Here is a 26,709-nt window from a genome sequence, read left to right on the forward strand (position 1 = left end):
CTGGACCGGGACTGGGGTGGGTGTAATCTTTGACTTTTGAATGGATATCACACGTCCCGTTTGGACTGAATCATCACATCTGAACGTTCAAAAATCAATAACATTTCATTTTCTTTGGGGTGACCCTGCATTTTTCTTTCTTTTTTTATTCCCAGACTAAACTTTGAGTAGAAGTAATATCGTCTTCACCTGCGGTTAATGAGATTCATCCTCATCGTATTCTACTACGTTTGCAACATGGAAGATTTTTTTTACATTAATTGATTATTATGGGGACCCATTATTTGTGGTTGTGCTGCAACCTACGTGTGAGATATATTTTTATAATTGCTAACGTATTTGATGACGTGTTGATTTTTTTTTAGAAATATTTTATTTAAAAAAGAGAAGTGTACTATATAATCTCATTTTATAAAATTAAACGCATATTAATGTAATTTTATTTGATATATTAGATTTATTTTATAATATAATATGTAACATAAAATCATGTCAATTTATAAATTTACTTTTATAAAATTTGTTTGTGGCAAAGGTATAACCAATTCATCTGGCTCTAGATTAATTTTGCAACCAAATCGATATACATCTATTTTAAAAATTTAAGAATCGAAGTGTTCTATGTTTCATTTTTTCGAATCGGTTTAATTTTTTCGCTTTACCGTTTACTAATATAACCCATATAGATGTTTATTCTCCTCAAAAGTATTTATATTAATACCTTAATATTAAAATTGATATTTATCATTAAAATAATTGAGATTCACTATCAACTTGTACTTTTTTTTAAAAAAAAATTATTAAGTAGCAATCTTACATGAGAGTCAGAGTTTGACATATAATATTATTTTTAATTTAAAATCCTGCTAATTGATGCATTAAACATATTATTATGTAGAAACTTGTAATATCAATTAATATAAAATTATTAATATTTTAAATATTTTTACTGATTTTTTAGATAATATCTTATATTTTTTTTTATAAGTAAACAGATAATATATTATATATGTAAGGATCATGTTACTGTATCGCCCAGCATGTAGTGCTCTACGTGACAAATATATTTGTATTTTTTAAAAATATTTTTAATCATATATTTTTTAAAAAATATATAAATTCACTAGAAATTATTTTTCTAACCATTAAAAAAATTAAAATACACAAATAATCAAATCCAGGAGATAAAATCAGGGACAACCATTTTCGTGACAAAACACGTTTGCACTTTTGACATCAACCCGTTTGTTCGCGTCGAGAAACTTAAAACCACCGACACTCTTTACGAAGAGAAATGAATCATGAATCATGATTTGTGAAGTGTGGAGTATTGTACAACTTTCGCATTCAAACGATTGTATAAAAAATAGTGTTCATACAGTCTTTAAATAGGAATTATTCTTTAAAATTCATAGTTATATTTTTTAAAAAATAAAATATAATAATATATTTTTTTAAATAATATAATTGATTGCAAATAGAATTGATTGCTCATTTAAACTGCAAACCGTTTGTGACGGGAACGCCACTTAAGTAAACAGAGAACGGCTTTGAGCCTTTGAGGAATTTGGGAAGACGAAACGACGCCGGTTCTACGACGATGCACCATTTTGAGACCTGCTCTACCAAAATCGACCTCTGCCTCTCTAGCTCATGAATTTCTGATAGAGCGCACAGAGAGAGAGAGAGAGAGAGAGAGAATGGGAACGAGGACGAATCTTTACAAGAACCCTTCTATAGCCTACAAGAGAGACTTTAGTCTCTCCTCCGTCCTTCAAAACCTTAGAGGTATCACTTCAATCTTTCTCTCTTACCTTCTATTTGGTTCAAGACAAAAGAAACTGATGAGTAGCAATAAGAAAACTAGATTTCCGAATAGCCCAATTGGCAATTTGCTTGAATTTTATAAAATACGAAATTCCCGAATTGTCACATATTACCATATGTTTGTCATTTTATCCTTCGTTAATTCCGACTTGTTCAATTTCCAGCTTACAATATTGCCACTGGAAATGCTCCTTTTACCGAAGAACAACCACTCGGTGATAACATAAGGGCGTCACGGAAACGACACCGTGACCTGAAACTATCGCATAATCCAACCCATGTAATCGAGGAGAAAGATGAACCCATGTCTCATGAGGACTACATCGCAAAAAGAAGGCAAATTCAATCATAATTGTTGCTAATGATATTTTGAGCTTTAATTCAAACTGCCGCATAATCTAAACGTGTTATAATTTTTTCTTTTTTTCATACTAATATTTAATTCAACTCACTTCTTGTAAAAGCAGGAAAGAAATTAGTTTGACCCAAGTTCGCGAGGAATTGACTGCAGATATTTTGGTAGTTCTTTTGCTGTTATATTTATTTTAATTTGATTTGTCATTGTTCTGAGTTTTTGGTTACTCTTTCTTGGCAGGGAACTTCTAGTTCCGGTGCAAATTTAGTGGGATATGAAAGTAAGCTTTTCGTCACTCGTTATTTATTTTGTCTTTTTGGTATTCAGCCAGGTTGGAGCTGATCCACATTTGGGATTCACTTGCTATTGGATTGGTAGTTATATAAATAAGGAAATGAATTTGGTGCTGTTATAAGAGATATAAATTATGTACCCTGTTTGTGTTAATTTAGTAAGGTTTTAAGATGTAAGGTTGCTGCTGGTGAACCATATTTTCTCTTTTTTCTGATTTTTACTCATAAAATTTTCCCTTTATTTTACCTATAAAAAAATTTTTCCATTTTTCGAATGAGATTTAACAACATTTTGTTATTGCCTTTAGAAAAAATTTTAACAGAGATGATGATGCAAGAAATCTTAGTGGGAATGGTAAGGATCTAGTTATCACGTGGCAATTTTCTATGTGACTTCTTTCTTGTTAGACATCATTAATGAAAGTCGCGATCACTAGTTCAAGCGGTTTGAACTAGTGATTATCTCTCGACTCAACATTGACTGGCAAGGTTGAGTGTTTTTTACTATAATCGATATTCTTAGTTGTGTTGAGCTGAAGCAATGCTTGGTGCTTACCTTTTCCCTGGCAAATTCTTTCATGTTTATCCCTGAACGATTAAGAATTTCACCTTCCATCCCCCCCTTAGTGGATATTTTCATCATCACTGGTATTTAGACTCATGTTAAAATTGATATGTTCAGTGTATTAAGACTTATGTTGAACTGCAAAACATTGATGAAATCCAGGTGATGAAAGTAGTTCTTCAGGACCTGAAGGAATGCAAGATCCTTCAAATTCAGGTATGTTTGTAAGCTTCTTTCCGTTAGCTGCAATTTCTAGCTAGGTTAATCAGCCAGGAAGTCACCAATGTGTCTTTGTTTACACTGGCTTCTTTATATACTTCTCTTAGGTACCATGAAGGAGTTTGATCATGATCATGTTAAGAGCAGAAATGAACAACGTTTTCCTGATCCAGGGGAGCCAGTTTGTGTAGTATGTGGCAGATATGGAGAATATATATGCAATGAGGTAAGATATGCCCTTTTTTTGAAACTTCCGATCACCTCCTCTCTGGTTTCTCCTCCTGTAGTCGCCTTGTGAACAATGTGTTTCTGTTCTGACAGACCAACGATGATATCTGCAGCTTGGAGTGCAAAGCAGACCTCTTGCAAATCCATAGACTTGATAAGGTGTTTCTCTGTATACAAATTACTGCCATTTGAAAGAAAATATGACTTCCTAAATTGAATCCTTCCTTCTCTAAAATTTGCAGGGACCCTCAAGTGACCAAAATCTAGTTGTCTCCTCATCTGGACATAATGGCACCTTGCCGTTGCCTGAGTTTGGGAAGGACACTTGGGATTATAACCGCCATTGCTGGTCCAAAAGAAGATCTAGTCTTTGTACTTTCGAATGGTAATTTCTTTTTTTGCCAATTATCTTGGTCATGAATCATATATAAATGGGTTTCTGAAGCCAAATAATGGCATTATTGATGAATCCATATATTTTGCAAGCATTAGTAACTCATTTATGCTATTAACTATACAACTCAAAGAACGATGTAGTTGCTCTAATTCTCTAAATATGACACTGAAAAGGGAGGAATTATAGATACATGCTTGAGTAACTTCAAAGATACATAGTTTCAGTATATTCAGATTAGGCCTGTGTATCTTTATGATTGTGCGTTTGTTATTGTAGTTGGAAATGTCAGAGGCCTGGACACCTTGCTGAGGATTGTCTGGTAATCTTTAACCAAGTTTAGTATCATTATTTACCTACTTTTATAAAAGACCTACACTTTTTCAAAGCCATAATTTACCAATATCGTGAGAAAGAAATTATTTTGACTTTCAAATCACTGTTTATGTCTAGGTGACAGTGGGGAAAAGCAAGTCAAGTTCAATAACTGGTGATCTTCTTGGACTGTACAGAAGGTTAGAAAATAATCTTCCTTCCTCCTGTGTTAAAATCTCCCAATTGTTATTCTCGAGTCATTTAGTTGTTGGGTATAGCTTTAGTTCACTTCTTTTCGTTGCTGTCGGTTGTTCATTTAGGCTTTGTTTGGGAAGTGAGATGATCTCATCTCATCTCAAAACTTCTCATAATTTCCTTCCCAAACATTACTCAAACACAAACACTTTCTAATTTCAAATCTTCGACTCTTTCATCTAATCATTACCTAATCATTACAACTTTCCTGAACTTGCAAACAAACAATACAACTTTTTCAATTTTTAGAACAAAAATAATATTCTAACAATATTTTATCTTTATAATATTTTTATTTAACATTTTCTCTCTCATTTTTCAAAACCCAATAAAACATCTTTACTCAAACCATTTCACTACTATTCACTGAATTCTCATCTCATATCATCACCCAAACATGCCCGTAGTTGAGCCAAATTGTATTTCGAATTTGATATTCTTGAATATCTGCTATTGCATAACATATTTTTTTATGATGAATTAGTCTCAATGAAAAAAAAAGAAATAACTATGCAAGTGTTAGTTTGCCTTGGTCTTGAAATCCAGTCATTTAGACTAGGGTTGTGTTGATCTGATGTGGAAGATGCAAAAAGGAAAGAGAGAGGCAAAAAGTGACTTGGGTAGAAGTTATAACGATGGACCCTAGACAGAGCTGAGTGGCATAAAAAGGATCCATGTCATCAATCCCAATTAGTTTCAATTAAGGCTTAGTGAATTGAGTTGAGCTATGATACATTCTCATTTTGTTTCATGGTCCCTCGTGGCATATAAACTAAAAGAACTTGTATATTTCTCTGCTTTATTTTGGATATCACATGACATGAAAATACTAATGCAGAGTAGACTCACTTTCCTTTTTGGGATGTTTTTGTATCTGCAGATGCCACCAGATAGGAAACAACTTGTCAACTGCAAATTGCAATGCATGCCGCAGCTCATTAAGTTTGGCTACATGCCTTGAATGCAGTACTGTCCTCTGTGACAAGTAAGCATTGGAGTTTGACTCTTTTGTTCGGCTGCTATTAAACTAATACTATCTGGTTCTGCTGTTATCCAATCGTTTTTTCATATTCATGGTCCTATGCTAGGACATTTGTGCTTAGTCATCTTGTTTTTTGTTTTGCGTTTACTGGACCTAGGGCTGATCAGTTTAGGAAGCTGCTTTCTGGTAATTGTTAAAATGGTCTATTTTCATAGAAAATTCATTTACAACCAAACCCTGGGCTAAAATTTTAAGGTTGGATAGCTCGAGGTGCTCTTGTGCAGCTAACCTGTCAAACCAACCCCCCCCACCCCCCATATTGATATTTGATATTGTGACATGGTTGTCTTGGATCTTTTGTAGTGGGACAAGGATTTGAGTGGTATGGTTTTGCAGTTGCTGAATAAGATTGAAGAACTTATATTGAAATGCTATTTGCCTTGACAGTTAATGGCTTGGGGAGGGTTGTTTGATTGCCTTATATTAAGGAAGAGGAGGGTTTCTCCTTTCCATTGTTTGTTTGTGTGCATCATAAAATTAGGTGGAGACTAAAGGGACATATATTAAATGCAAGGTTGAATTTTGAATTTTGTTATGGTTACTATAGAGAACATGTTACTGAAAGCGTATTGCCAAATACTCATAAAAGCTGGGAAGGAAATGGAGGGGGTAGGTTGAACGCCTTTGTATCCTCCACTTTATGTTCTTATATTTCTTTATCTATATAATTTTTTCATTTTTTGACTTATCAGTGCTCTGAGATAGAATTAATTTTCTAATATGTAGCTCAGGCCACTTGAACGAGCATATCAAGACACACCCATCACATCAACATTTTTACTCGCATAAACTCAAGCGTCTGGTGAGTTTGTGCTTTAACTCACTGTGTAGTTCACTTCTTGGGAAGTTTCAAAGAAAAATATTTTTAAGTTAAGTTTAGTAGTAGCACATTGGCTCCCGAGATTTTTAAAATGACGTCGTTCTTAACCATGGGGAGCGGGGTGTTACAAAGAAGCATCTCTTTGAATGTGGATTATGGTTTACATTGAAGGTTCCAGTCTGTTTATTACTTTTTAGTTTTTACTATGTTGTTAGTTGACACGCTAATAGTGTCTGATATGGGTGCCTAGTCAATCACGAATCAATGTAACAAAGTGGTTCAGCTTTCCTGTCTTCATTTTGTTTCACTATTTCTATCTCTGCAATTTGTTTGCCTTCCACCAAGAAGCTTTGAGGCCAAATATTTTCTTCCATGCTTCACAGTGTTAGCAGATTAGTATAAATTTATGAATTACAATGTGGATACTCTGTCAGCAGCCTCAGAGACATGGATAGACTCTCTCAGCTGCCTTAGAGAGTATAGCATTGAGGGTCTTTTTCTCTTTATTTATTTTTTTTTCATGTTCTAAATATTTGATCGATCTGGCTACCTTCCTGTCTCCTATGATGCTATTAGTGTTAACATGTTATTGAATTAGGTGAAATGCTGCAAATCAACATGCAAGGTGACTGATATCAGGGATCTTTTGGTTTGTCACTACTGTTTCAATAAGGCCTTCGACAAGTTCTACGATATGTACACTGCAACTTGGTATGCAAACTATATTTAGACAAGAAATTGCAAGGTACCATAGGTCACGCCTTTTGATTTGATATGTATTTATGTTTTGTTCAATGCAGGAAAGGAGCCGGACTTTGTATCATCTGGGGTTCTATTTGCTGTGAAGATCACTTTTCTTGGTAAGATCACAGGCCCTGTTATTTTTTTTCCCATAATTTTTGCTTATGTTCTGGAAATTGTACAGGCACCGGATGAATTGTTCGAGTGCAGATGTGGAAGACGGTGCATATATTATCAGTAAGAATGCCCAGAAAGACAAGAGTGTTCAGCTCAGTGACTTCATTTTCTGAAGGGATCATGAAACTAAGGCTGCGTTTGGATGTTGAATTGAGTTGAGTTGAGTTGAGATAAAAGTTAAAAATTAAATAAAATATTATTAGAATATTATTTTTTAATATTATTATTATTTTAAGATTTAAAAATACTGAATTATTTATTATTTTTTAAGCTTGTCGCCCCCTTGATGGCATGCGTTGTGGGGTATTAAAATGTGGCTTGGGATGGAATGGGAGCAAGTTAGAACCTTTTATATTGTTCCAGACCTGCGATCTTTTCTTCTTTTCAGTCCATCGAACATTTGTTATTTCCTCTCCAATCTTTTATATTGAGCTTAAAAATGGTTACCTAAACCCAAAGCTTTAAAGTTGGGTGCCAGCCGCTAATGTATTGTCTAATCCTTATTCTGTTGAATTTTGAGGTCAAGGGACGACACTGCTGACCCGGTAGTTTCACAAATCGTGTCACTTATATTTTTAAAGAGAAATGTTGCTTGTAGTTGTGATTATGTAAGTATTATGCAGTTGTTTTAAAAAAAAATTAATAAATATGAGACCTATATGAAAATAAATTAATTTTTTAATAGTAGATTTTACTCTTTTTTAAAGTGACTATATGGTATTTGTGCATTTCACGACTGTATATAGCATTACTCATTTCTAAAAACATAATAAAATACAGTTTAGCATTAATATTGATCTATGTATATGTATATACAAAATCGCTTCTTTTATATATGTATAAGATGCTATCAAATATGCATAAACTTATGTAAGAGTTTTGCTTAAATATCATCTTGTACATATACAATTTCATAGCATCTTGCACATATATTAATACAATTTGATGCATCCAAATTTAGCAATATATATGATTTAGCAATTCCATATATAATAAATACATCAAATTCTTGTAAAAAAAAAAAATCAATTTATATACACCAAAAATGAATCTCATGTGCTTGTAAACAGCACATATTAACATAGAAAGACAATACAAATACATTATAATACAAATTCATTACAATACAAATCCATTACAATACAAATTTCTTTAAGATCATTACAATACAAATTCATTACAATACAAATTTCTCAAGAAATGGAGAAGAGAGAAAAAATGAATAAAATATGTTTTGATGAGTGAATAGTTGATCTCCAAATTTACATAGATCTTGTTCAAAACTAGTTAAATATTTGGAGATGCATAAGTTAATGTAGAGGAATTTAGACTCATATTATGCAAATATGACTTTGCATATGGAGATGCATAGACCAATATAAATAATCTTACACGGAAGCCTTACACCACATTCATTCACTTAATCAGATTTGTCATTTTTATTATTCTATCTCAATACTTAAATATGTGTGTGTTTAAATAGAATGATAAAAATAACAAATTACATATTAATTAAATAGAAGTGTGTGGTGTAAGATTTCATTGTAGCATTTCTCAATGACTTGGCCAATAATGGTGACCTAGGTATCTTAATCTCTTTTACTCCAAAGTGACAAACTAACGGAGAAGTGGCACGTACATAAAATGACTGCTACATTAATTAATGTGACTCAATTAGCTTGCGATGCAATCAATTTGCAACATCCATATTAGAAAGAATGCCCTTGAAGTTAATGAATCCAATCCAAAATCATATAGTATTCTCGATTTTGGATATGTGAGAGAAACAATTGGACGTGTGATTATATATGATGGACTACCTGGTGGAATTAAAGGCGCTTGAACTTGTGATGTTTTCATATAATGGCACTTCTAGAAAAAAACTTAAAAAAAAAAAAGAAAGTGATTGATTTCCGATTTGGACATATCTTTTTACTGATAGCTACCTAACCTTTTAACAATTCTCGTGGTAAATCATGTGGTCGCAGGGTAGAATGCGTTGACTAACTCCCTCTACATCATTTTATATGCAAATAGAAGAGCTTTAGTATTTGGTTGATCATTTTATTTTTTAAATTTTAATTAATATGTAGTTTTTTTATCTTTAACTGATCATTCAAAACTTAAAGTCTATATTAAATTAATCATCACACTCTTTATAATAATAAAATATTATTATTTTATATTTTTATATTTTTATAATTAATTTTTATTTTTTAATTACTTGTTTATTTTATTTTTATAATCTTCAATAATTTCTAACAATTATATTCATTTTCATTTTCACAATCTAACAATATATAATATAATAATCTCATATGTATATAGATGATAAAATCTCATATGTAAATAAAAATCTCATATCTATAATATAATAATTTCAAAAAATACTTTTATATTTGTTAAGTTCTTTTCGTATTTAAAAGGAATAATGAATTTATTATAACTTATATTTTAGAAGAAAATAATTTAATTAATTTAATGTAAAACAAATATGAATAATATTTATTAAATTTAAAGATAAAAGACATTTGAGTAATCAAATGCGAATGTTAACAATATCATGTATCCCGAGTACTGATCTTCATCGTTGATAAACGTGTAGCATCATTAATCCCTCATATTTATGTAAGTCCCGGCCCCCATTTTAGGGGGAAGAGATTAAATTTTATATCGGTTTAATGATTACTATTTGCTTGCATTAGAGTGAAAGTAGTCATTTTATGGAAGTAGTATTGCCATATTAATACAAGTGTCGTTCCCACTATTAATGTTGGCAGACTACGTACCCACCGACGCGTTTATCACTGGTTGAGAGTCTCTACATGATCGGCAAAAGAAGCGGTAGGAATGTGACAAGATAGCTCGTCTTCGAACATTTCGATTCAGAGCGCGCGCGAGCTCCAGTACTGGATAAACAACAAAAGTTCATGGATTGTTGCAAATATATCTTCTTAATCTTAAAAGCGTGTATAAGATGAACAGTAGTGAATAGTAACAATAACAGCATTTTCTTTTTCTCGCTGCTTCTTCCAATTCTATTCTGATATTCAGTTCAGATTTTACTCATCTTCCTCGTTCAGTTAGCATGTAAAATATCTAATACATGTAAAATATCTAATCTTCTTTACATATATAACAGATGAAATATCAGATCTACACTTAGATCTCAAATTTACAGAACAATTCAAATTTACAGAACAATTCAAATTTACAGAACATTTCTCAAACTCAACTCAACGAAGAAAAAATTTTCCCGTACTCTTCAGATTTCTTCCAGCCGTTGGTATGCATTTCTCATCTAATCTCACCTCTAACTTCTCCATTTTGTTTTTTTTTTTTCCTGTTTCTCGCATATTTTTTTCTTCTTTCTCCGTGTGCGTTTCTGTGGGGGAGACGGAGAGCTGCGCGTGGGGGACTCCGAAGGTGGGTGTGATGGTCGCCGCCTTGAAGGGGACTCGTCGGTGGTGGTCGTGAGGTTCGGTGGCCACGTACGGCGGCGTAATGTGAAACAAATGGGTGAAATCCATTTCCGTTCGGTCTCCGTGGGGGAGACGGAGGGCTGTGCGTGGCCCACTTCGAAGGCGGCTGGGATGGTCGCCGCCTTGAGGGGGACTCCTCCGTCGTGGTCGTGACCGTCGGTGTCGGCGTACAGCGGCGGAAACTCAAAGAAATCAAAGAAACCCATTTCGGTTCTCCTTCCACGGAGGAGATCCATGGCTGCGCGTGGGGAAGATTGAAACTGCCAGGGATGCTCGCCGGCGTGAGGAGAACATGCCGACGTTGGTCGTGACGATAGCCGGGACTCGGCGGCGCCGGGCAGCGCTGGAGGAGAACCAGCCGTGCTCCGGAATCGCCTACGAGAGAGAGAGAGTTTAAGAAAAAATAATTCTGTCAAATACATTGAATAAGTATTTATATGTCCTACAATTTGCCATCTGAAAATGTTCAATAATAATAATTTTTTTTTTCTTTTCTTTACAACTATACTTTTGTTTTTGTTTTTACTGTAATATTACATTGTTGAATTTTTTACATAGGTTGAACTCCGTGAAGTTGAAAATGGAAACAAGATATCCCAACAACAAGCTACTCATAAAAGTATCAAAAGTATGGATCCTTTAACTTCTTAATTTCATACTGTAAATTAATAACTGAAATAATTTATTTTTCTTCATTGATTTTAGAATTTTTTAAGTCAATTATTTAATGTCATTTATTCAATATTTATTCTGCATGAACTTTGAACTGTTTCAAATTATAATTTCGAATTAGTTTAAAAATTATTTGAAGGTTTTTACATTATATATTATTTATATGACATAATTTAATTTAAAAAATAAATTTTTAAAATTTAAATCTTATGTATTCAAGATAATATAACTAGCAGCAAAAATTATATTAAAAATTGTAACACAGTCAATTACATTAATAAAATGTACAAATAAAACATAAAAGTGGCTACATATAGAATTTTTATATAGGAAAACTTTATCAACAAATCTATTTCTATATGTAAATACTTATATCAATATTTATAGTTTTACCTATATAATTATACAGAATCAATTATTGAAATATTAAAAATTATAAAAATTTAAATTTAAATTAAAGATTTTGATAAAATAGAGTACGTACTTATTAAAAATAATATTGTATATAAACTTATACTCTAAAAGATGCTTGAAAAATAAAATAAAATAATAATTTTGTGAATATTCAATGATAAATTATCTCGGCTATATACAACAATAATAAACAGTACCACAATAATAAATGAATTTTACTACACAACTTCTAAGGTGGGTGGGACGGTCGCCGCGTTGAGGGGGACTCCTTGGTGGTGGTCGTGACCTTCGGTGGCCGCGTACGGCGGCGCAATATCACGTAAATGGGAGAAACCCATTTCGGTTCTCTTTCCACGGAGGAGAGCCATGGCTGCGCGTGGGGAACATTGGTGGTGCCAGGGATGGTCGTCGGAGTGAGGGGAACACGCCGGTGTTGGCGGTGATCATGGCCGAGGCTCGGCGGCACCGGGCTCCGCTGGAGGAGAACCACCCGTGCTCCCGAATCGCCTATGAGAGAGAGAGAGAGTTTACAAATAAAATTTTTTTCCTACAAATCACTTAAAAAACTATTTATATATTCTATTATTCTACAATTTCCCATCTGAAAATATTAAATAATAGTATTTTTTTTTTTTTTTACAACTTTACTTTTGTTCTTACTAGAATATTACATTGTTGAATTTTTTATATAGGTTGAGCTCCATGAAGTTGAATGTGGAAACAAGATATTCCAACAACTAACTACTTATAAAAGTATCAAAAGTATGGATCTTTTAACTTTTTATTTTTATACTGTGAATTAATAATTGAAATAATTTATTTTATTTATCTGATTCTAGAATCTTTTAAGTCATTTATTTAATATCATTTATTCAATAATTATTCTGCATGAACTTTGAGCTGTTTTAAATTATAATTTCGAATTAGTCTAAAAATAATACTACATTTTAAGAAGATTTTTCCTGATATCTTTCACCGTAGATCATCTAGAATCTTTTGCAAATGTAGCAACTTTTATATAACTAATTGATAAAATAGAGTACATACTTATTAAAAATAATATTGTATATAAACTTATACTCTAAAAGATGCTTGAAAAATAAAATAAAATAAAAATTTAAAAAATGTAGTTTTAGATTAAATAATTATTGGATTTTAAAAAATGAGACATAACAGTTGAATAAAAAATATTATATATTTAAAATATTTTTAAATTATAATTCTTTAATTATACCTCTTTTACTATTATTTTACTACTAAGCAATTTTTTTTTTCCTTTTGCTATTTATATCTGAATTAAAAACCTCATAATTTATTCTTAATACATAATATATAATAAAATTAATTGATGATATTTTATTGCAAAATATAAAATTAAATTAATTCAATCAATCAATATAATCATATAATTTAATTAAAAATGAATTTAATTTTATAAATTTATTCAATTTTTCATTCTTTTTCAAAAGAAAAAATGCTCCTTCTTCTACAAGACAAAAGTTATTCAATCACTAGAGATTAAAAAAAAAAAAAAAAAAAAATTGGCAAACGTCCCTCGGACGTTATCCCACTGCTAGTATATATATATATAGCTCACCGCGTTACCTTTTGGTTAATAAAATATCATTTTCCACTTTTTTTTTTTTTTTTTAGTTCATTTTTCAGTAATGTCCCTGCTTTCTCCATGATTTGAAGTACGCTGATTAATGTTTATGTAATTTCTCATATTTGGTAAAAAATAAAAATAAAAGCATTAATATTTTATTTCTACAACATATCTCTAGCTAGCTAATATATTTATTGTGATTACTCCCATTTTCACTCACAATTAGTTGATTAATATATTTACTGATCATTAATATTATATATGGTCAGTATTAGTACTTGGCTATTTTATAAAACTATGGATGTAATTAATACATGCAGTTATTATATATGTTTTTTTTTTTTTAATGTGAAATAGATTTCATTTCATTCAATGAAATCGAAGTTACAGCTGTGATTGATAAATACAAGAAAAACTCAGATTACAAGTCAAACTACGCATCTGTTTGTAGCTTTCTTGCACATAAATTTCTTTATGACCGACATTGTCTTAACTTCTATAAGCTCACTAATGACAAAACCTTTTGAGATATGAGACTCTGTAAGAATAGAGATTTCAAATCCGATTTGTCTGAAAATATAACACTCTGTAAAAATAAGATAACCAAACCTCCACTTCTTCAAAGGAGGAGAGGGAAAAACCACCCCCCATCCTCTAAAAGTGGAGTGGAAAAATCATCTCCTGCTATGAACAACAAGTTCAATGACCTATGTCTTAAGGTGAATTTGGATTTTAAAATGAGTTGAGTTGAGTTGAGTTGAATTGAGATGATAAAATATTATTAGAATATTATTTTTTAATATTATTATTATTTTGAGATTTGAAAAAGTTGAATTGTTTATTATATTTTATATTAGAATTTGAAAAAATTATAATGATGAGTTGAGAGTAATTTATGTTCCAAACGCACCCTTATTATCATGTTAAGTCTGGACAATATTTATGCGTTTTGTCCTTTGACTATTTTTAATTTAGAGATACGTGCATGCACGGCATGACAACTCCACTCTAATTATCCCCTTCTATATGCCTTCTAAAATTAACCATATGAATACATATTAAGCAAAGTATACTGCATCACTCACCACGACATGCGTAAATTAGAGTGGAGTAATAAGGCATATATGATATATGAGAATCATATAAATTATATGAGCTTTCAACGCTTAATTTGTCTATTTCTTTATATTAGACTATTCAATTTATTCAGTCCAAGATTTCAATCGATAAAATATATATATACCTTCTCTTATAATTCAGCTCAAGTCCCCAAAAGTTGTATTCTGACTCCTGAGCAATGTTTATATAACAGAAATGCTAAATGTTCCGAACATGTATACTGAAAATGTATCCCGAATTTTTTTTTTTTTTTTTTTACTTAGTGATTAAAGAAGTTTTTTTTTAATGATATTGTGTATTTTTTTTTATAAATGTTTATGATGATTAAAAAAATACATGAAATAAAAAAAATAAAAAATAAAAAAACATTTTTTATTTGTTCGGTGAACTTTCGGGCTACATCTCTCGGAAGATGTAGCACTGCTCTTTATATAAAGAGTCGTACACTCACGGTGTTTGTAGCACAAGGATGGATTCCGATAAGGTTAAATATTTTTTTTTCCATACATTTCTTTTTATAATTTTAAACATTTAAAAAAAATTCACAACACCATTAAAAATGTATTTACTTAAGTACTAAATAAAAAAAAAGTATAAGTAAAAATGTTGGAGACCAAAATGGACCACAATTATTTCTCTTATATAAAATCTCATTTGCTTTAAAAAAGCATTGAACTCTTTCTATCGACGTTTGGATTCGAAACTCATCTCAGCTCATCTCAACTCATCTCACTACTATTCATTACTATTCAGCAACTTTAACTCATAAATCTCACTACTATTCACAACTTATCTCACTGCTATTCACAATCCATCTCAACTCATCTTCGAATCCAAACGTCTATGTACTAACTAATTATATGTTTATTGTGATAACATATTTATGGTAATGACCAAACATAAATATATATAAATGTCACAATAATTATTTCTCTTGGAGGACTTTCCAAATTAGAGAACCTAGCATTCAATATAGACATCTGTGTTTTATTCTTATTAATTACCTTTTAGAGATACATGCATGGCATGCATTAACTCCACAATAATTATCCCCATCTATATAGTTAGCCTTCTAAAACCATGATCAATTGGAGATCGATGGATTCAAGGGTAGACAATATGATCATCTTGTTAGTTTTTTTGTTGTGCTTTCTATTGCTGATCAGCCACGCTGAGCTGGGAGAATCAACTTGGGAGTTATCGAGAAAGGAAGAATTCCAATTTGAGCATCAACTTATAAATCTTCAGAAGTCTGCAATCAAAAGCATTCAAGTGAGATTTTTTTTTTTTTTTTTCTTATATTATTGAGGAGTTTTTATTTTATTTTATTATTGCATCCTCCAACTCACATTTGCAAAATAGAGACACATGAACTAGTATATATAAGATCCAAGCAGCATACACATGGATCATATCTTCCTCGATAGAAGCAATATGCATGCAGTAGTGTTCGTAGTGTTCGTAGTGAAAGCAAAAGATCATGGAGACATATTGCCTTTGCATTGAAAACTGATCATCCGATTTTATATTTACAGACAGATGGAGACATATACGATTGTATTGACTTCTACAAACAGCCAGGATTTAATCACCCTTTTTGGAAGAATACCACATTTCAGGTTTTCAATATTGCTAGTATATATTTAATTTACCATGCGTTAAACTTCATACTATCAAAGCTGATTTGTATATACAGTACCTGTTCTAACTTGTTCAAGTTCTATACAGATGAAACGTAAATTATTTATGGAAGCAATGAAAACTAATGTGAATTTACCAGTGAGTACTATTGGTCTAAAAGATGGAGGTTGTCCTTATGGAACAGTTCCAATTATGAGAATTGATGAAGATGGCTTGACAAGAGCCAAAATGAATTCAAAGATCTTGTATTTGACAGAACCAGGATATCATGTCAGTATATATATAATTATTACTTTTTTATTTGTGAACTTATCATGGTGCGTTAACGTTGGTGATATATTGAAATTGAATTAATAATTTAGTTATCTCTTCAATCCAGTACGCAATACTTCAAACAAAACCTGATCTTACTAGGAAGATTGAAGGAATTCAAGCAGCCTTCAGTTGCTTCAACGCCAAAGGAGTCGATGAATCGCAATATAGTTCATTTCGCATGACGCTTTCAAACAATCTTGACAGCATAAAAACGGGATTGACGGTAAATCGATCTACTAATTCAAAATTGCTAATTGTCTTTATTATTAGTTATAAACATTCACAATGAATTCGATCTTTTAGGTAAATCCATTGCTATTTAAAGACAACAAAACTCGTCTGTTTACACAAGTCGTGGTGAGTTATATATATATACTAGCAGATTAATTTGTTTTATACGTACGTGATATATATATTACTTTGATCATGACGTACTCTAGCTATACTTTTAACAGATGGACGGGAGAAGACAATGCTTTAATTACCTATGCCCGGGATATATACAACTCAATCCACAGATACCTCTAGGTTGGCCAGTCGATACTATTTCAGTTATCGGTGGAGAGCAGTATGTTATGAAATTGCAAGTCCTTAAGGTAAAAAAAGAATCATGAGTACACGTACGTTCTCATAAATATATATTTGCATATTTATACTAAATATATATATATATATATATGTTGCCGTTGGCACCGCAAGGAATATATAAATAGAGGGGCAAATACAACAGAATTGGTGTGGACATTACGAGTAGAAGCAGTAGAGAATAGCATACTTGGTTTTTGGCCAACAAAAGTATTTAGCAAACTGAGTGAGTTTGGTAACTATGCTGATTGGGGAGGAGAAGTTTACAGTCCGTTGGATCAACCAAGTCCTGCTATGGGTACCGGCATCCGTCCACTTGGACACAAATGGTCAACGGCCTACTCAGCACATAGTCGTTTTGTTGCACTTGCATATCATGAAGCTGATTTGCAATCAAAATTCGAGAGTCCCAACGATACAGAGGTGTATGAATCTGATTCAAAATCATACAGTATTTTAGATATTGGACATAAGAGTAAAATGCCTGGAGACTATTTGATTATATATGATGGCCCTGGTGGAATACAAAGTAATTGAACTAATTGTAATAATAATCATGTCTGCTGTAATTTTGTAATAATAATAATAAATAAATAAATAGTCTATTTGTAATAAATTTGGCTATTTATCCATGTCGTGCGTGTGAGTTATATATATATATATATATATATATATATATATATTGCTTAGTATGTATTGATCATATGATATTACTCTAAATCCAAATATATATCTACTTTTTTCCATTTCTTCAATTAATAGAGCAAAAACTTATTCTATTGTTTTAAACTCCAACAGATGGATGGAAGAACACACTTCCATATTCAACAGAATTAGTGTGGAAGTTAGTATTTAGAGACGAGTGTTATTATTGGTTTCTGGCCAACGACATTAATATTCGGCTGATTTGAGTGAGTTTGGTAACCAAACTGATTGGGGTGAAGAAGTTTACCGTCCATTAGATCAATCAAGTCCTGCTATGGCTACCGGCAATTCGTCCACTTTGAGTTAACTGTGTCGCGGCCTAGCCTATTCATCACATATATAGTTCGGATGTTGCAATTGCATATGAGAGAATTTGCAATCAAAATTCGTAAATCCAAGCTAGCGATGCGGGGGTGCATATATGAGTTTGATCCAAATCATACAGGTCAGTGCATCGTAGGTGGCACGCTCATATTCTACATTTTTAGTTGGAATAAGTTCTGATACTATTTATAACTCTCTAATAGAAAGTTGAAACTACATTAATTATATTTTAAAATGACTAGTCAATGATATAATTAGAGATCTATTGAAACATTATAAGGAGCAAAAACTTCTCATTCCTAAATAAATGTGAGATCTCATACATCACATACATTTACACATCACATGGGGGTATCACATAGACTATGCATTAATAGCTAAAGGAAAACACTACTTTGCCTCTCACTTTGACCGCTCAAAGTGACCGCTTGACCTTTTTTTTTTTTTACTTAATAATTAAGAAAGTAATTTTAAATATATTGGTGTATTTTTTTAAAAATATTTAAATGTATTAAAAAAATAAAAATAGAAAAATAGAAAACCGCCCAGCTGTAAAGGTGGGTAGCCCCACTCATAGCTAAAAGTTGTGTTATTCCGAATGTTTTGACATAATTTTTTTTTTTTATTAAATGTGTGATATATGGATGATGAATAGAAGAAACCAATTCATTCAATGTAAGTTGGACCGCAAGCTGCATAGAAGGATGGTACCAATACCGGGTTCTCACAAATTATTTTATTTTATTGAAAGAATCACGGATCACCCTTCACTCATGATATGATCTTTCCATAGTATCGGGTGAGGTCCATTCCCCAAAAGTTGAATCCAAATTAAATTTTATATAAAATCTCATATTTTCTTCTATCTAGGATTTTTTTTATTATTTAAGAATTTTTAAGAAGAAGACAGTATTCAAATTTATTGATAGTCTTCATTTGTGATGGACAAAAATCGTGGTTACAAGTAAACATACGAAGGTTACATATAATTATAAAAGACCAAAATCAAAACATCAAAAAGGAAAAAACTAAATCCTATCAACTTACCTCTAGCCGGATTTTCCTAATTCATACTGGCTAATATATTTATTGTGATAACATTTTTATGGTAATGATTCAAATTTGAGCAAATTAACATAAATATAAATGTCATATCTATATTTCTCATCAATGATTTATTTTTCTTAGGACTTTCCAAATCAGAGTACATAGCATTTAATTATCAGTACTATTATTTGATTATCTTATAAAAACAAAGAAATTAATACCGTGGGTATGTTAAGCTGGCTGGAAGATATTATTTGTGTTTTTTCCTAATTAACTGCTTTTAGAGATATATAGATGGCAACAATACTCCAGTACATGATTAATTATCTCCTTCTATTTAAGCCTTTTCAAACCATCTGAATTAACATCATGTAGCATTCATGCATATCCAATATCCATTGGAGATGGCTTCAAGGGTTGTAGACAATATCTTGATAGTTTTTTTGTTAAGCTTTCTTTTGCTGAGCCCCACCGAGGCTGAATCAACTTGGGAGTTGTCGAGAAAGGAAGATTTCCAATTTCAGCAGCAACTTTTAAATCTTAAGAAGTCCGCAATCAAAACCATTCAAGTGAGATTTCTAAATTCTATTCCTTTTATTGGGCCCTTTTTTTTTTGAGAAAATTTATTTGTAAACTTTATTTTTTACACATTAATTGTTGATGTGGAAGCTTTACACATCAGTAATGCTAAAAAATGATTGATGTTTTGAATTTTTTTTTTTTAAGTTATAATAATGGATCATATTATAAGTGATGTATTCATGCACCGACTTATGCGTAGCAAAACTTTTTTTTCTTAGATTATTAAGGAGTTTTTTTTTTTTTTTTTTTATTGCATCCTCCAAACCACATTTGCAAAGTAGATACACAACTATATAAAAGATCCAAGCAACATACACATGATTAGTTACAGCTTCTAAGGTAGTACGTCTTCCTCGATAGCAGCATGCATATGTTCTACATTCTATTGTGCTGTAACTAATGGAGATAATTAAATAATGTTATGGTCTTGCCATCATAATCTGCATCCTAATCAAAAGGACATGATATTGCATTTACATTGAAAATTGATCCGATTTTATATATATATTTGCAGACGGATGGAGACATATACGATTGTATTGACTTCTACAAACAGCCAGGATTTAATCATCCTTTTTGGAAGAATGCCACATTTCAGGTTTTGAATATTGATTTTACGTACCATTAAAACTCATACTATCAAAGATTAATTTGTATAGTACCTGGCCTGTTGTTCTTATAACATAATATTAAAAGTTATTTTCAGATGAAACATAAATTATTTATGGAAGCAATGAGATCAACCAGTACTGGAAATTTACCAGTGAGCATTGGTCTAAAGGATGGAGGTTGTCCTTATGGAACAGTTCCAATTATGAGAATTGATGAAGATAGCTTGGCAAGAGCCAAAATGAATACAAAGATGTATCTCATGTCAAATATTATAGATGATGATCAAGAACCAGGACATCATGTCGGTATAACTATTTTTTTTTTTTCTTGAAACTTATATATCTGCATGGTGTTGGTGATATATTGAAAGTTAATTAATAGTTTAGTTATCTCTTCAATCCAGTACGCAATACTTCAAACAAAACCTGATCTAACTAGGAAGATTGAGGGAATTCAAGCATCCTTCAGTGCCTTCAACGCCCAAGGAGTTGATGGATCGCAGCACAGTTCATTTCGCATGATGCTTTCAAACGGTCTTGACAGTATAAAAACAGGATTGACGGTAAATCAATAAATTAATTCGAAATTGCTAGCTTCATGTCTTTAATTGGTTTTAAACATTATTAAATATCACGATGAATTTCTTTTAGGTAAATCCATTGCTATTTCAAGACAACAAAACTCGTCTATTTACACATGTCGTGGTGAGTTATATATACTAGATTAATTTGTTTAATACATATATATAATTACTTTGATCATGATTCTATATATAATTACTCTTAATTAACAGATGGACGGGAGAAGACAATGTTTTAATTACCTATGTCCGGGATATATACACCTCAATCCACAGATACCTCTAGGTTGGCCAGTCGATCTTATTTCAGTCGTCGGCGGCAAGCAATATGCCATAAAATTGCAGGTCCTTAAGGAATATATAGGTAGAGGGCCAAATACAACAGACTTTGTGTGGACATTACGATTTGAACTAAAGAATGACATACTTGGTTTGTGGCCAACAAAAGTATTCAGCAAACTGAGTGAGTTTGGTAACTATGCTGATTGGGGAGGAGAAGTTTACAGTCCGTTGGATCAACCAAGTCCTGCTATGGGTACCGGCATCCGTCCACTTAGACACCAATGGTCCACGTCGTACTCAGCACATAGTCATTTTGTTGCACTTGCATATCATGAAGCTGATTTGCAATCAAAATTCGAGAGTCCCAACGAAACAGAGGTGTATGAATCCGATCCAAAATTATACAGTATTTTAGATATTGGACATAGAGATAAATTAATATTTGGAGACTATTTGATTATATATGATGGCCCCGGTGGAATACAAAGTATTTGAGCTAATTGTAATGTCTGCTTTTATTTTGTAATAATAATAAATAGTCTACTCTAGTTATTCCAAATTTTGTGAAATTTGTAATAAATAAATAGTCTATTTTAACCTTTTTTTTTATTTTTTTGAAAGCAGCATATTTAAACTTTCTGAATGGCTATAAGCATCTCGGAAAGACGTCCATCAGTTTTAAAAATATTAATAAAATTGAGGAAAAGAAAAACAATTGGATGCGATTCATATTTTTCACTGCATAATTAACTTATTTTGATATACTCTTTGGAACGGTTCTTGGGGCTTTAACAACCCCAATAATAGCCGGCCACGTCAGCAATACTCCACGGCATATTATGGAACTTCTCACATTCGATAAAATTAACATAAGTGAAGTAGTCCTTATCCAATCTGTAGTAACAAAAAATTTACATAACTTCTTACTATTTATACAATCTCTACGCATCATATTTTTTTTAATTTTTAATTTTTATTTCTTTTATTAAATATTTAATATATGAATAATAAATAAAAAAAATTGAATTAATTTAAAAAGAATAAACTCAAAAAAATTTAAAAAAATTATTAAAAAAATATAATGCGTAGATGTTGAGAAATTGCGTAGCATTGCTCTTCCTCACCTTTCTAATCAGCCAAACAGACAAAAAAATATCACATATGTTCTCAATATTTCAGCCCCTAACGACGAGTGTACGAAACAGCTAATGAGGACTTCTGGTTGTAACAACGATGGTTGTGGTGTGCTGGTGAGAGATTTACATCTCCTTGGATCTCTTGTGGGAATGAAGAAGACGTTGGTGTTCAACAGAGGAAGGAAGAGCTTCTGTCTTGTTTATCTTCTCCTGTAAGTGTTTGCCCAAATGACCTACTGAGAGAAACATCACGCTGTCGTTGATGACCCCCAAACCCATTTTCTTCTTCATTTTTAAGGAGGATAAAGATCCCAATAATTTTAAAGGCCTGTACCTGCAATTGCTAAAAGTTTTGGAAGAGATGGTCTTGAGCGAATTTTTGGAGTTTTGGAGAGGGTCTTGGGCAACTGGGCAAGGCCACGAGGTTCTGGAAGGGGAGGGTCATGTTCCGCTCCGACCCCGCATGGCGGGGTGGGCAATCCCGCTCCGCCCATGCGGGGGCAGGTGGTGGGAAGGGCCCGCTCCCGCCCCGCCCCAGCTCCTATTTACATATATATATATATATAAACATAAATATATTTATATTTATATTTTATAAATTGTGTATATATAAATATATATTACAATTTATTAGACTTATTTACAAAATATATATTGGTAAATTTAAAAATTACATAGTTTAAAAATTAATACACTATAATTTATACAAAATATATACTAGCAAATTTAAAAATTACATAATTTTTAAATTATAATCATATTTACAAAATTTAAATTTGGGATTTGGGATTAAAAATGTATTTTTAATTACTTTTACACTTAGAAATAATTTTTAAATCAAATAAAATGTAGTATTTTTTTTTTAAAGTATGTGGGGCAGAGGGTGGGGTTTTAAATCTTAAAATAATAATAATATTAAAAAAATAATATTTTATCATCTCAACTAAACTCAACTCAATTCAATTCAATTTAACATCTAAACGCAGACTAAGAGTACGTTTGGAAACCAAACCAAACTTAACTTATCTCAGCTCATTATTATAATTTTTTCAAATTATAATACAAAATATAATAAATAATTCAACTTTTTCAAATTTTAAAATAATATTAATATTAAAAAATAATATTTTATCATCTAAACTCAACTCAATTCAACTCAGTTTAACATCTAAACGCAATCTAAATGTCATAGGATGACGACGTGGCAACCATTCAATGGAGGTTGTTTAGTACTTCTGTTGCGAAACATAATTTCTGCATAGTTTGTTTTTGCATATAAGTTAAAATAAAGTTGAAAATTAAATAAAATATTATTACAATATTATTTTTTAATATTAATTTTATTTTAAAATTTAAAAAATTAAATTTTTTATTTTATTTTATATAAAAATTTAAAATAATTATAATAATTAAATGAGATAAAATAAAAAATTTTATGAAAGTGAACATGATCTTAATTAACTCTTTGCAGGGGCCCTCTCTTCACGTACGATTTGTATGCTTGTTAAAGTTTGTATAAAATCTAATATTTTTCAAAATAAAATAAAAAATTATTAATTTACTACCATCCACTGATCCACAAATCTCTCTCATACTAGCTAATATATTTATAGCGATGAAATTTTTCTGTCACCCAAGCAAGCAAAATAATTTATTTCTCTTGGGATATTCTTTCCAAATGAGAAATTATATTTACATTTTTAGCGTGTGCAAGTCTGTTACATTCTTTAAAAAACTAAAATCTACTTGAAAAAATTATTTCTTTAATATTGGTGGGTCTCATTTTTTTCAAACGAAATGTGTAAGATTTGCATACTTTAAAACTATATCTAGTACCATTAATCTTTCCAAATCATACCATTTAATCATATTTTTTTCTCAATCTTCATTAATGTTGCCGTTATTTTGTTAATAACTTATTTCTATTTCATTATAATTTGCTTTTAATGCATTTCCTTATACAATGCATGGCAACAACTCCACATTTATTATCCCCTTCTATATAATACTTCCTAAACCATCGAAATTAACATGTTGCATATAATCTATGTATCCATCGGACATGGCTTCATGGGTACCGGACGTTGTGATGGTGTTTTTCGTCTGCTTTCTCTCGCTGAGCCACACTGATCAGGCTAAAACAAATTGGGAGTTGACGAGACAGGAAAATTCCAGATTCGAACAGCAACTTATAAACCTCAAGAAGTCTGCAATCAAAAGCATTCATGTGAGATTTCAAAAAGTTATTCCTTTTAATTTGCAGATTATTTATTAAGACTTGTTTATTGCATTCTAGCTATATATATATATGACCATCTCTATTCTCTAAATAAGAGATTGGGAGATGAAAATGCCTATACTCAAAGGTAGCTAGGGTACATGGATGATGTCTTCCTCGATATATAGACGCATGCATCATGTGTGTTTGTCGCGATAATATTTTAATTCATGTCGTCGTCTACATAGATCTAATGTGCTAAATTTGTATACATAATCTGCAATATATCCTCTTGTATTGAAAGTAATTTATCCCATTTGAAATTTGCAGGAGGACGGAGACATATATGATTGTATTGATTTTTACAAACAACCAGGCTTTAATCACCCTTTTTGGAAGAATACTACAATTCAGGTTAATTTTCAATATGATCAGTAGTAGTATTTTGCCATCCAAACTCATTTTATTGAAGATTATTTGTGCAGTTCATGTTCTAATTTGTATTGTAATTAATTTACAGATGAAACGTAAATTATTTATGGATGCAATGAAAACCAAAACGAGTGCTTTATCATCGAATCTTGGGTTGAAAAATGGAGGTTGTCCTTATGGAACAGTTCCAATTATGAGAGTCGATGAAGATGACTTGGCAAGACCCAAAATAAATTCGAAGATATATAATCTGCGCCCAAATATAGATGAAGAACCCGGATATCATGTCAGTACATATTACTTTTCTAGCTATTTCTGAACTTATGATCGATCTAGTCATGTTAGTTAGTGATCATGATCAAATTGAGTTGATAGTATAATTATTATCTCATATACTATAGTATGCAATACTTGGAACAAAACCCGATCCAACTAGGAAGATCGATGGAATTCAAGCATTCTTCAGTAACTTCCTCCCTAAAGGAGTCAGTGGATCTCAATACAGTTCATTTCGCATGACACTTTCAAATGGCCTTGACAGTTTAAAAGCGGGATTTACGGTAATTTTACTATTTTAAAGTTGGTAATTAATTGTCCTTAGTTTTGAATATTGTCATCATGATATATCACATGATCATACAAAAACTTTCGAGGTGAATTTCTCTTAGGTAATTCCCTTGCTATTCAAAGACGACAAAATTCGACTATTTACGCATCTTGTGGTGAGTTATACTACTCATTTACTTTCCTCATTTATTCAATCAATAGCATATATTTTATTCAATGATGAGTTTATACTAACTCCAACAGATGGGTGGAAGAACACAATGTTTTAATCAACAATGTCCTGGATATATACAACTCAGTTCTCAAATACCATTAGGCTGGCCTCTTCAAAATATTTCAATTGCAGGTGGAGAGCAATATGCCACAAAATTGAGACTCATCAAGGTAAATAAAATTTATGAGAAATGGTAGTTGCAGTCAAAAAGTGAATATATACAAGACTCGCACGAAAAAAAATTAATTTTTTAATAATAGACTATACTCTTTTTTCAAAACGACTATATGCCGTTTGCACATTCACCATGTCGTGTATATCATGCATGCATATTAGTTCTTCTAAATTTGCCTTTGTTTTTTGAAATATCTTAATTAGGATTATGTAAGTACAAGCTGGACGGAATTAGTGTGGAAGTTACTACTTAATGAAGAGAGTGTTGCCGTTGGGTTTTGGCCGACGACAATATTTGGGCAACTGAGTGAGTTTGGAAATGAAGCTGATTGGGGAGGAGAAGTATACAGTCCATTGGACCAATCAAGTCCTGCCATGGGTACTGGCATTCGTCCACGCTGGAAAAAATGGGACCCAAACTATTCAGCTCATAGTCGGCTTGTTGCAATTGCATATGGTGGGAATTCACAATCAGAATTCGTAAATCCAAACGATGCAGAGGTATATGAATCTGATCCAAAATCATATAGTATTCTCGATATTGGATATGTTAAGAATGAAAATATTGGACGTGTGATTATATATGATGGTCGCGGTGGATTAATAAAGCCTACTGCTTAAAACATTTTATGTTTTTCACATGATGCCATGTCCTACTCCTACATGTTTGTCACATTTTATGTTTTTTTTTTTTTTCCTTTTTTCTTTATAAGAAAATAGATCGATATTTTTAAGCATTCTCTGACTCAACAAAATTTGTTATGGAATTTT

At 31.6% G+C, this 26,709-nt stretch overlaps 4 protein-coding genes across 5 annotated transcripts; all 4 read left to right on the top strand.

Annotated features, from left to right (window-relative positions):
• The first annotated feature begins 1,524 nt into the window (after positions 1-1,524).
• LOC108985328 lies at positions 1,525-7,584 on the top strand. 2 transcript variants are annotated; one of them, XM_035693744.1, is made up of 15 exons: positions 1,525-1,788; positions 1,992-2,163; positions 2,295-2,346; positions 2,423-2,462; positions 3,203-3,256; positions 3,367-3,485; positions 3,581-3,646; positions 3,730-3,872; positions 4,161-4,218; positions 4,335-4,396; positions 5,332-5,436; positions 6,220-6,295; positions 6,912-7,024; positions 7,114-7,173; positions 7,239-7,584. In XM_035693744.1, the coding sequence occupies exons 1-15, from the start codon at positions 1,701-1,703 to the stop codon at positions 7,342-7,344; spliced, it is 1,314 nt and encodes a 437-aa protein (XP_035549637.1). In that variant the 5' UTR covers positions 1,525-1,700; the 3' UTR covers positions 7,345-7,584. The 2 variants fall into 2 exon arrangements, with proteins under 2 accessions (XP_035549637.1, XP_035549638.1); XM_035693745.1 differs by having other exon boundaries at positions 1,527-1,788; positions 4,161-4,203; positions 7,239-7,583.
• An 8,051-nt stretch (positions 7,585-15,635) lies between these two features.
• LOC108985331 lies at positions 15,636-17,609 on the top strand. Its single transcript, XM_018957593.2, has 7 exons — positions 15,636-15,796; positions 16,060-16,143; positions 16,253-16,435; positions 16,545-16,703; positions 16,784-16,837; positions 16,936-17,076; positions 17,180-17,609. The coding sequence occupies exons 1-7, from the start codon at positions 15,644-15,646 to the stop codon at positions 17,600-17,602; spliced, it is 1,197 nt and encodes a 398-aa protein (XP_018813138.2). The 5' UTR covers positions 15,636-15,643; the 3' UTR covers positions 17,603-17,609.
• Positions 17,610-20,456: 2,847 nt separating this feature from the next.
• LOC108985332 lies at positions 20,457-21,692 on the top strand. The gene is made up of 4 exons (XM_018957594.2): positions 20,457-20,636; positions 20,739-20,897; positions 20,986-21,039; positions 21,192-21,692. Exons 1-4 carry the CDS (start codon positions 20,457-20,459, stop codon positions 21,690-21,692), a joined length of 894 nt encoding a protein of 297 aa, XP_018813139.2.
• Positions 21,693-24,364: 2,672 nt separating this feature from the next.
• Positions 24,365-26,602, top strand: LOC109014976. The gene is made up of 7 exons (XM_018997468.2): positions 24,365-24,560; positions 24,882-24,965; positions 25,072-25,269; positions 25,385-25,543; positions 25,652-25,705; positions 25,794-25,934; positions 26,143-26,602. Exons 1-7 carry the CDS (start codon positions 24,381-24,383, stop codon positions 26,557-26,559), a joined length of 1,233 nt encoding a protein of 410 aa, XP_018853013.2. The 5' UTR covers positions 24,365-24,380; the 3' UTR covers positions 26,560-26,602.
• The last annotated feature ends 107 nt before the right edge of the window (positions 26,603-26,709 follow it).

This window comes from Juglans regia, chromosome 9 (genome assembly GCF_001411555.2).
Source record: "Juglans regia cultivar Chandler chromosome 9, Walnut 2.0, whole genome shotgun sequence".
In the NCBI taxonomy this organism is placed as follows: domain Eukaryota; kingdom Viridiplantae; phylum Streptophyta; class Magnoliopsida; order Fagales; family Juglandaceae; genus Juglans; species Juglans regia.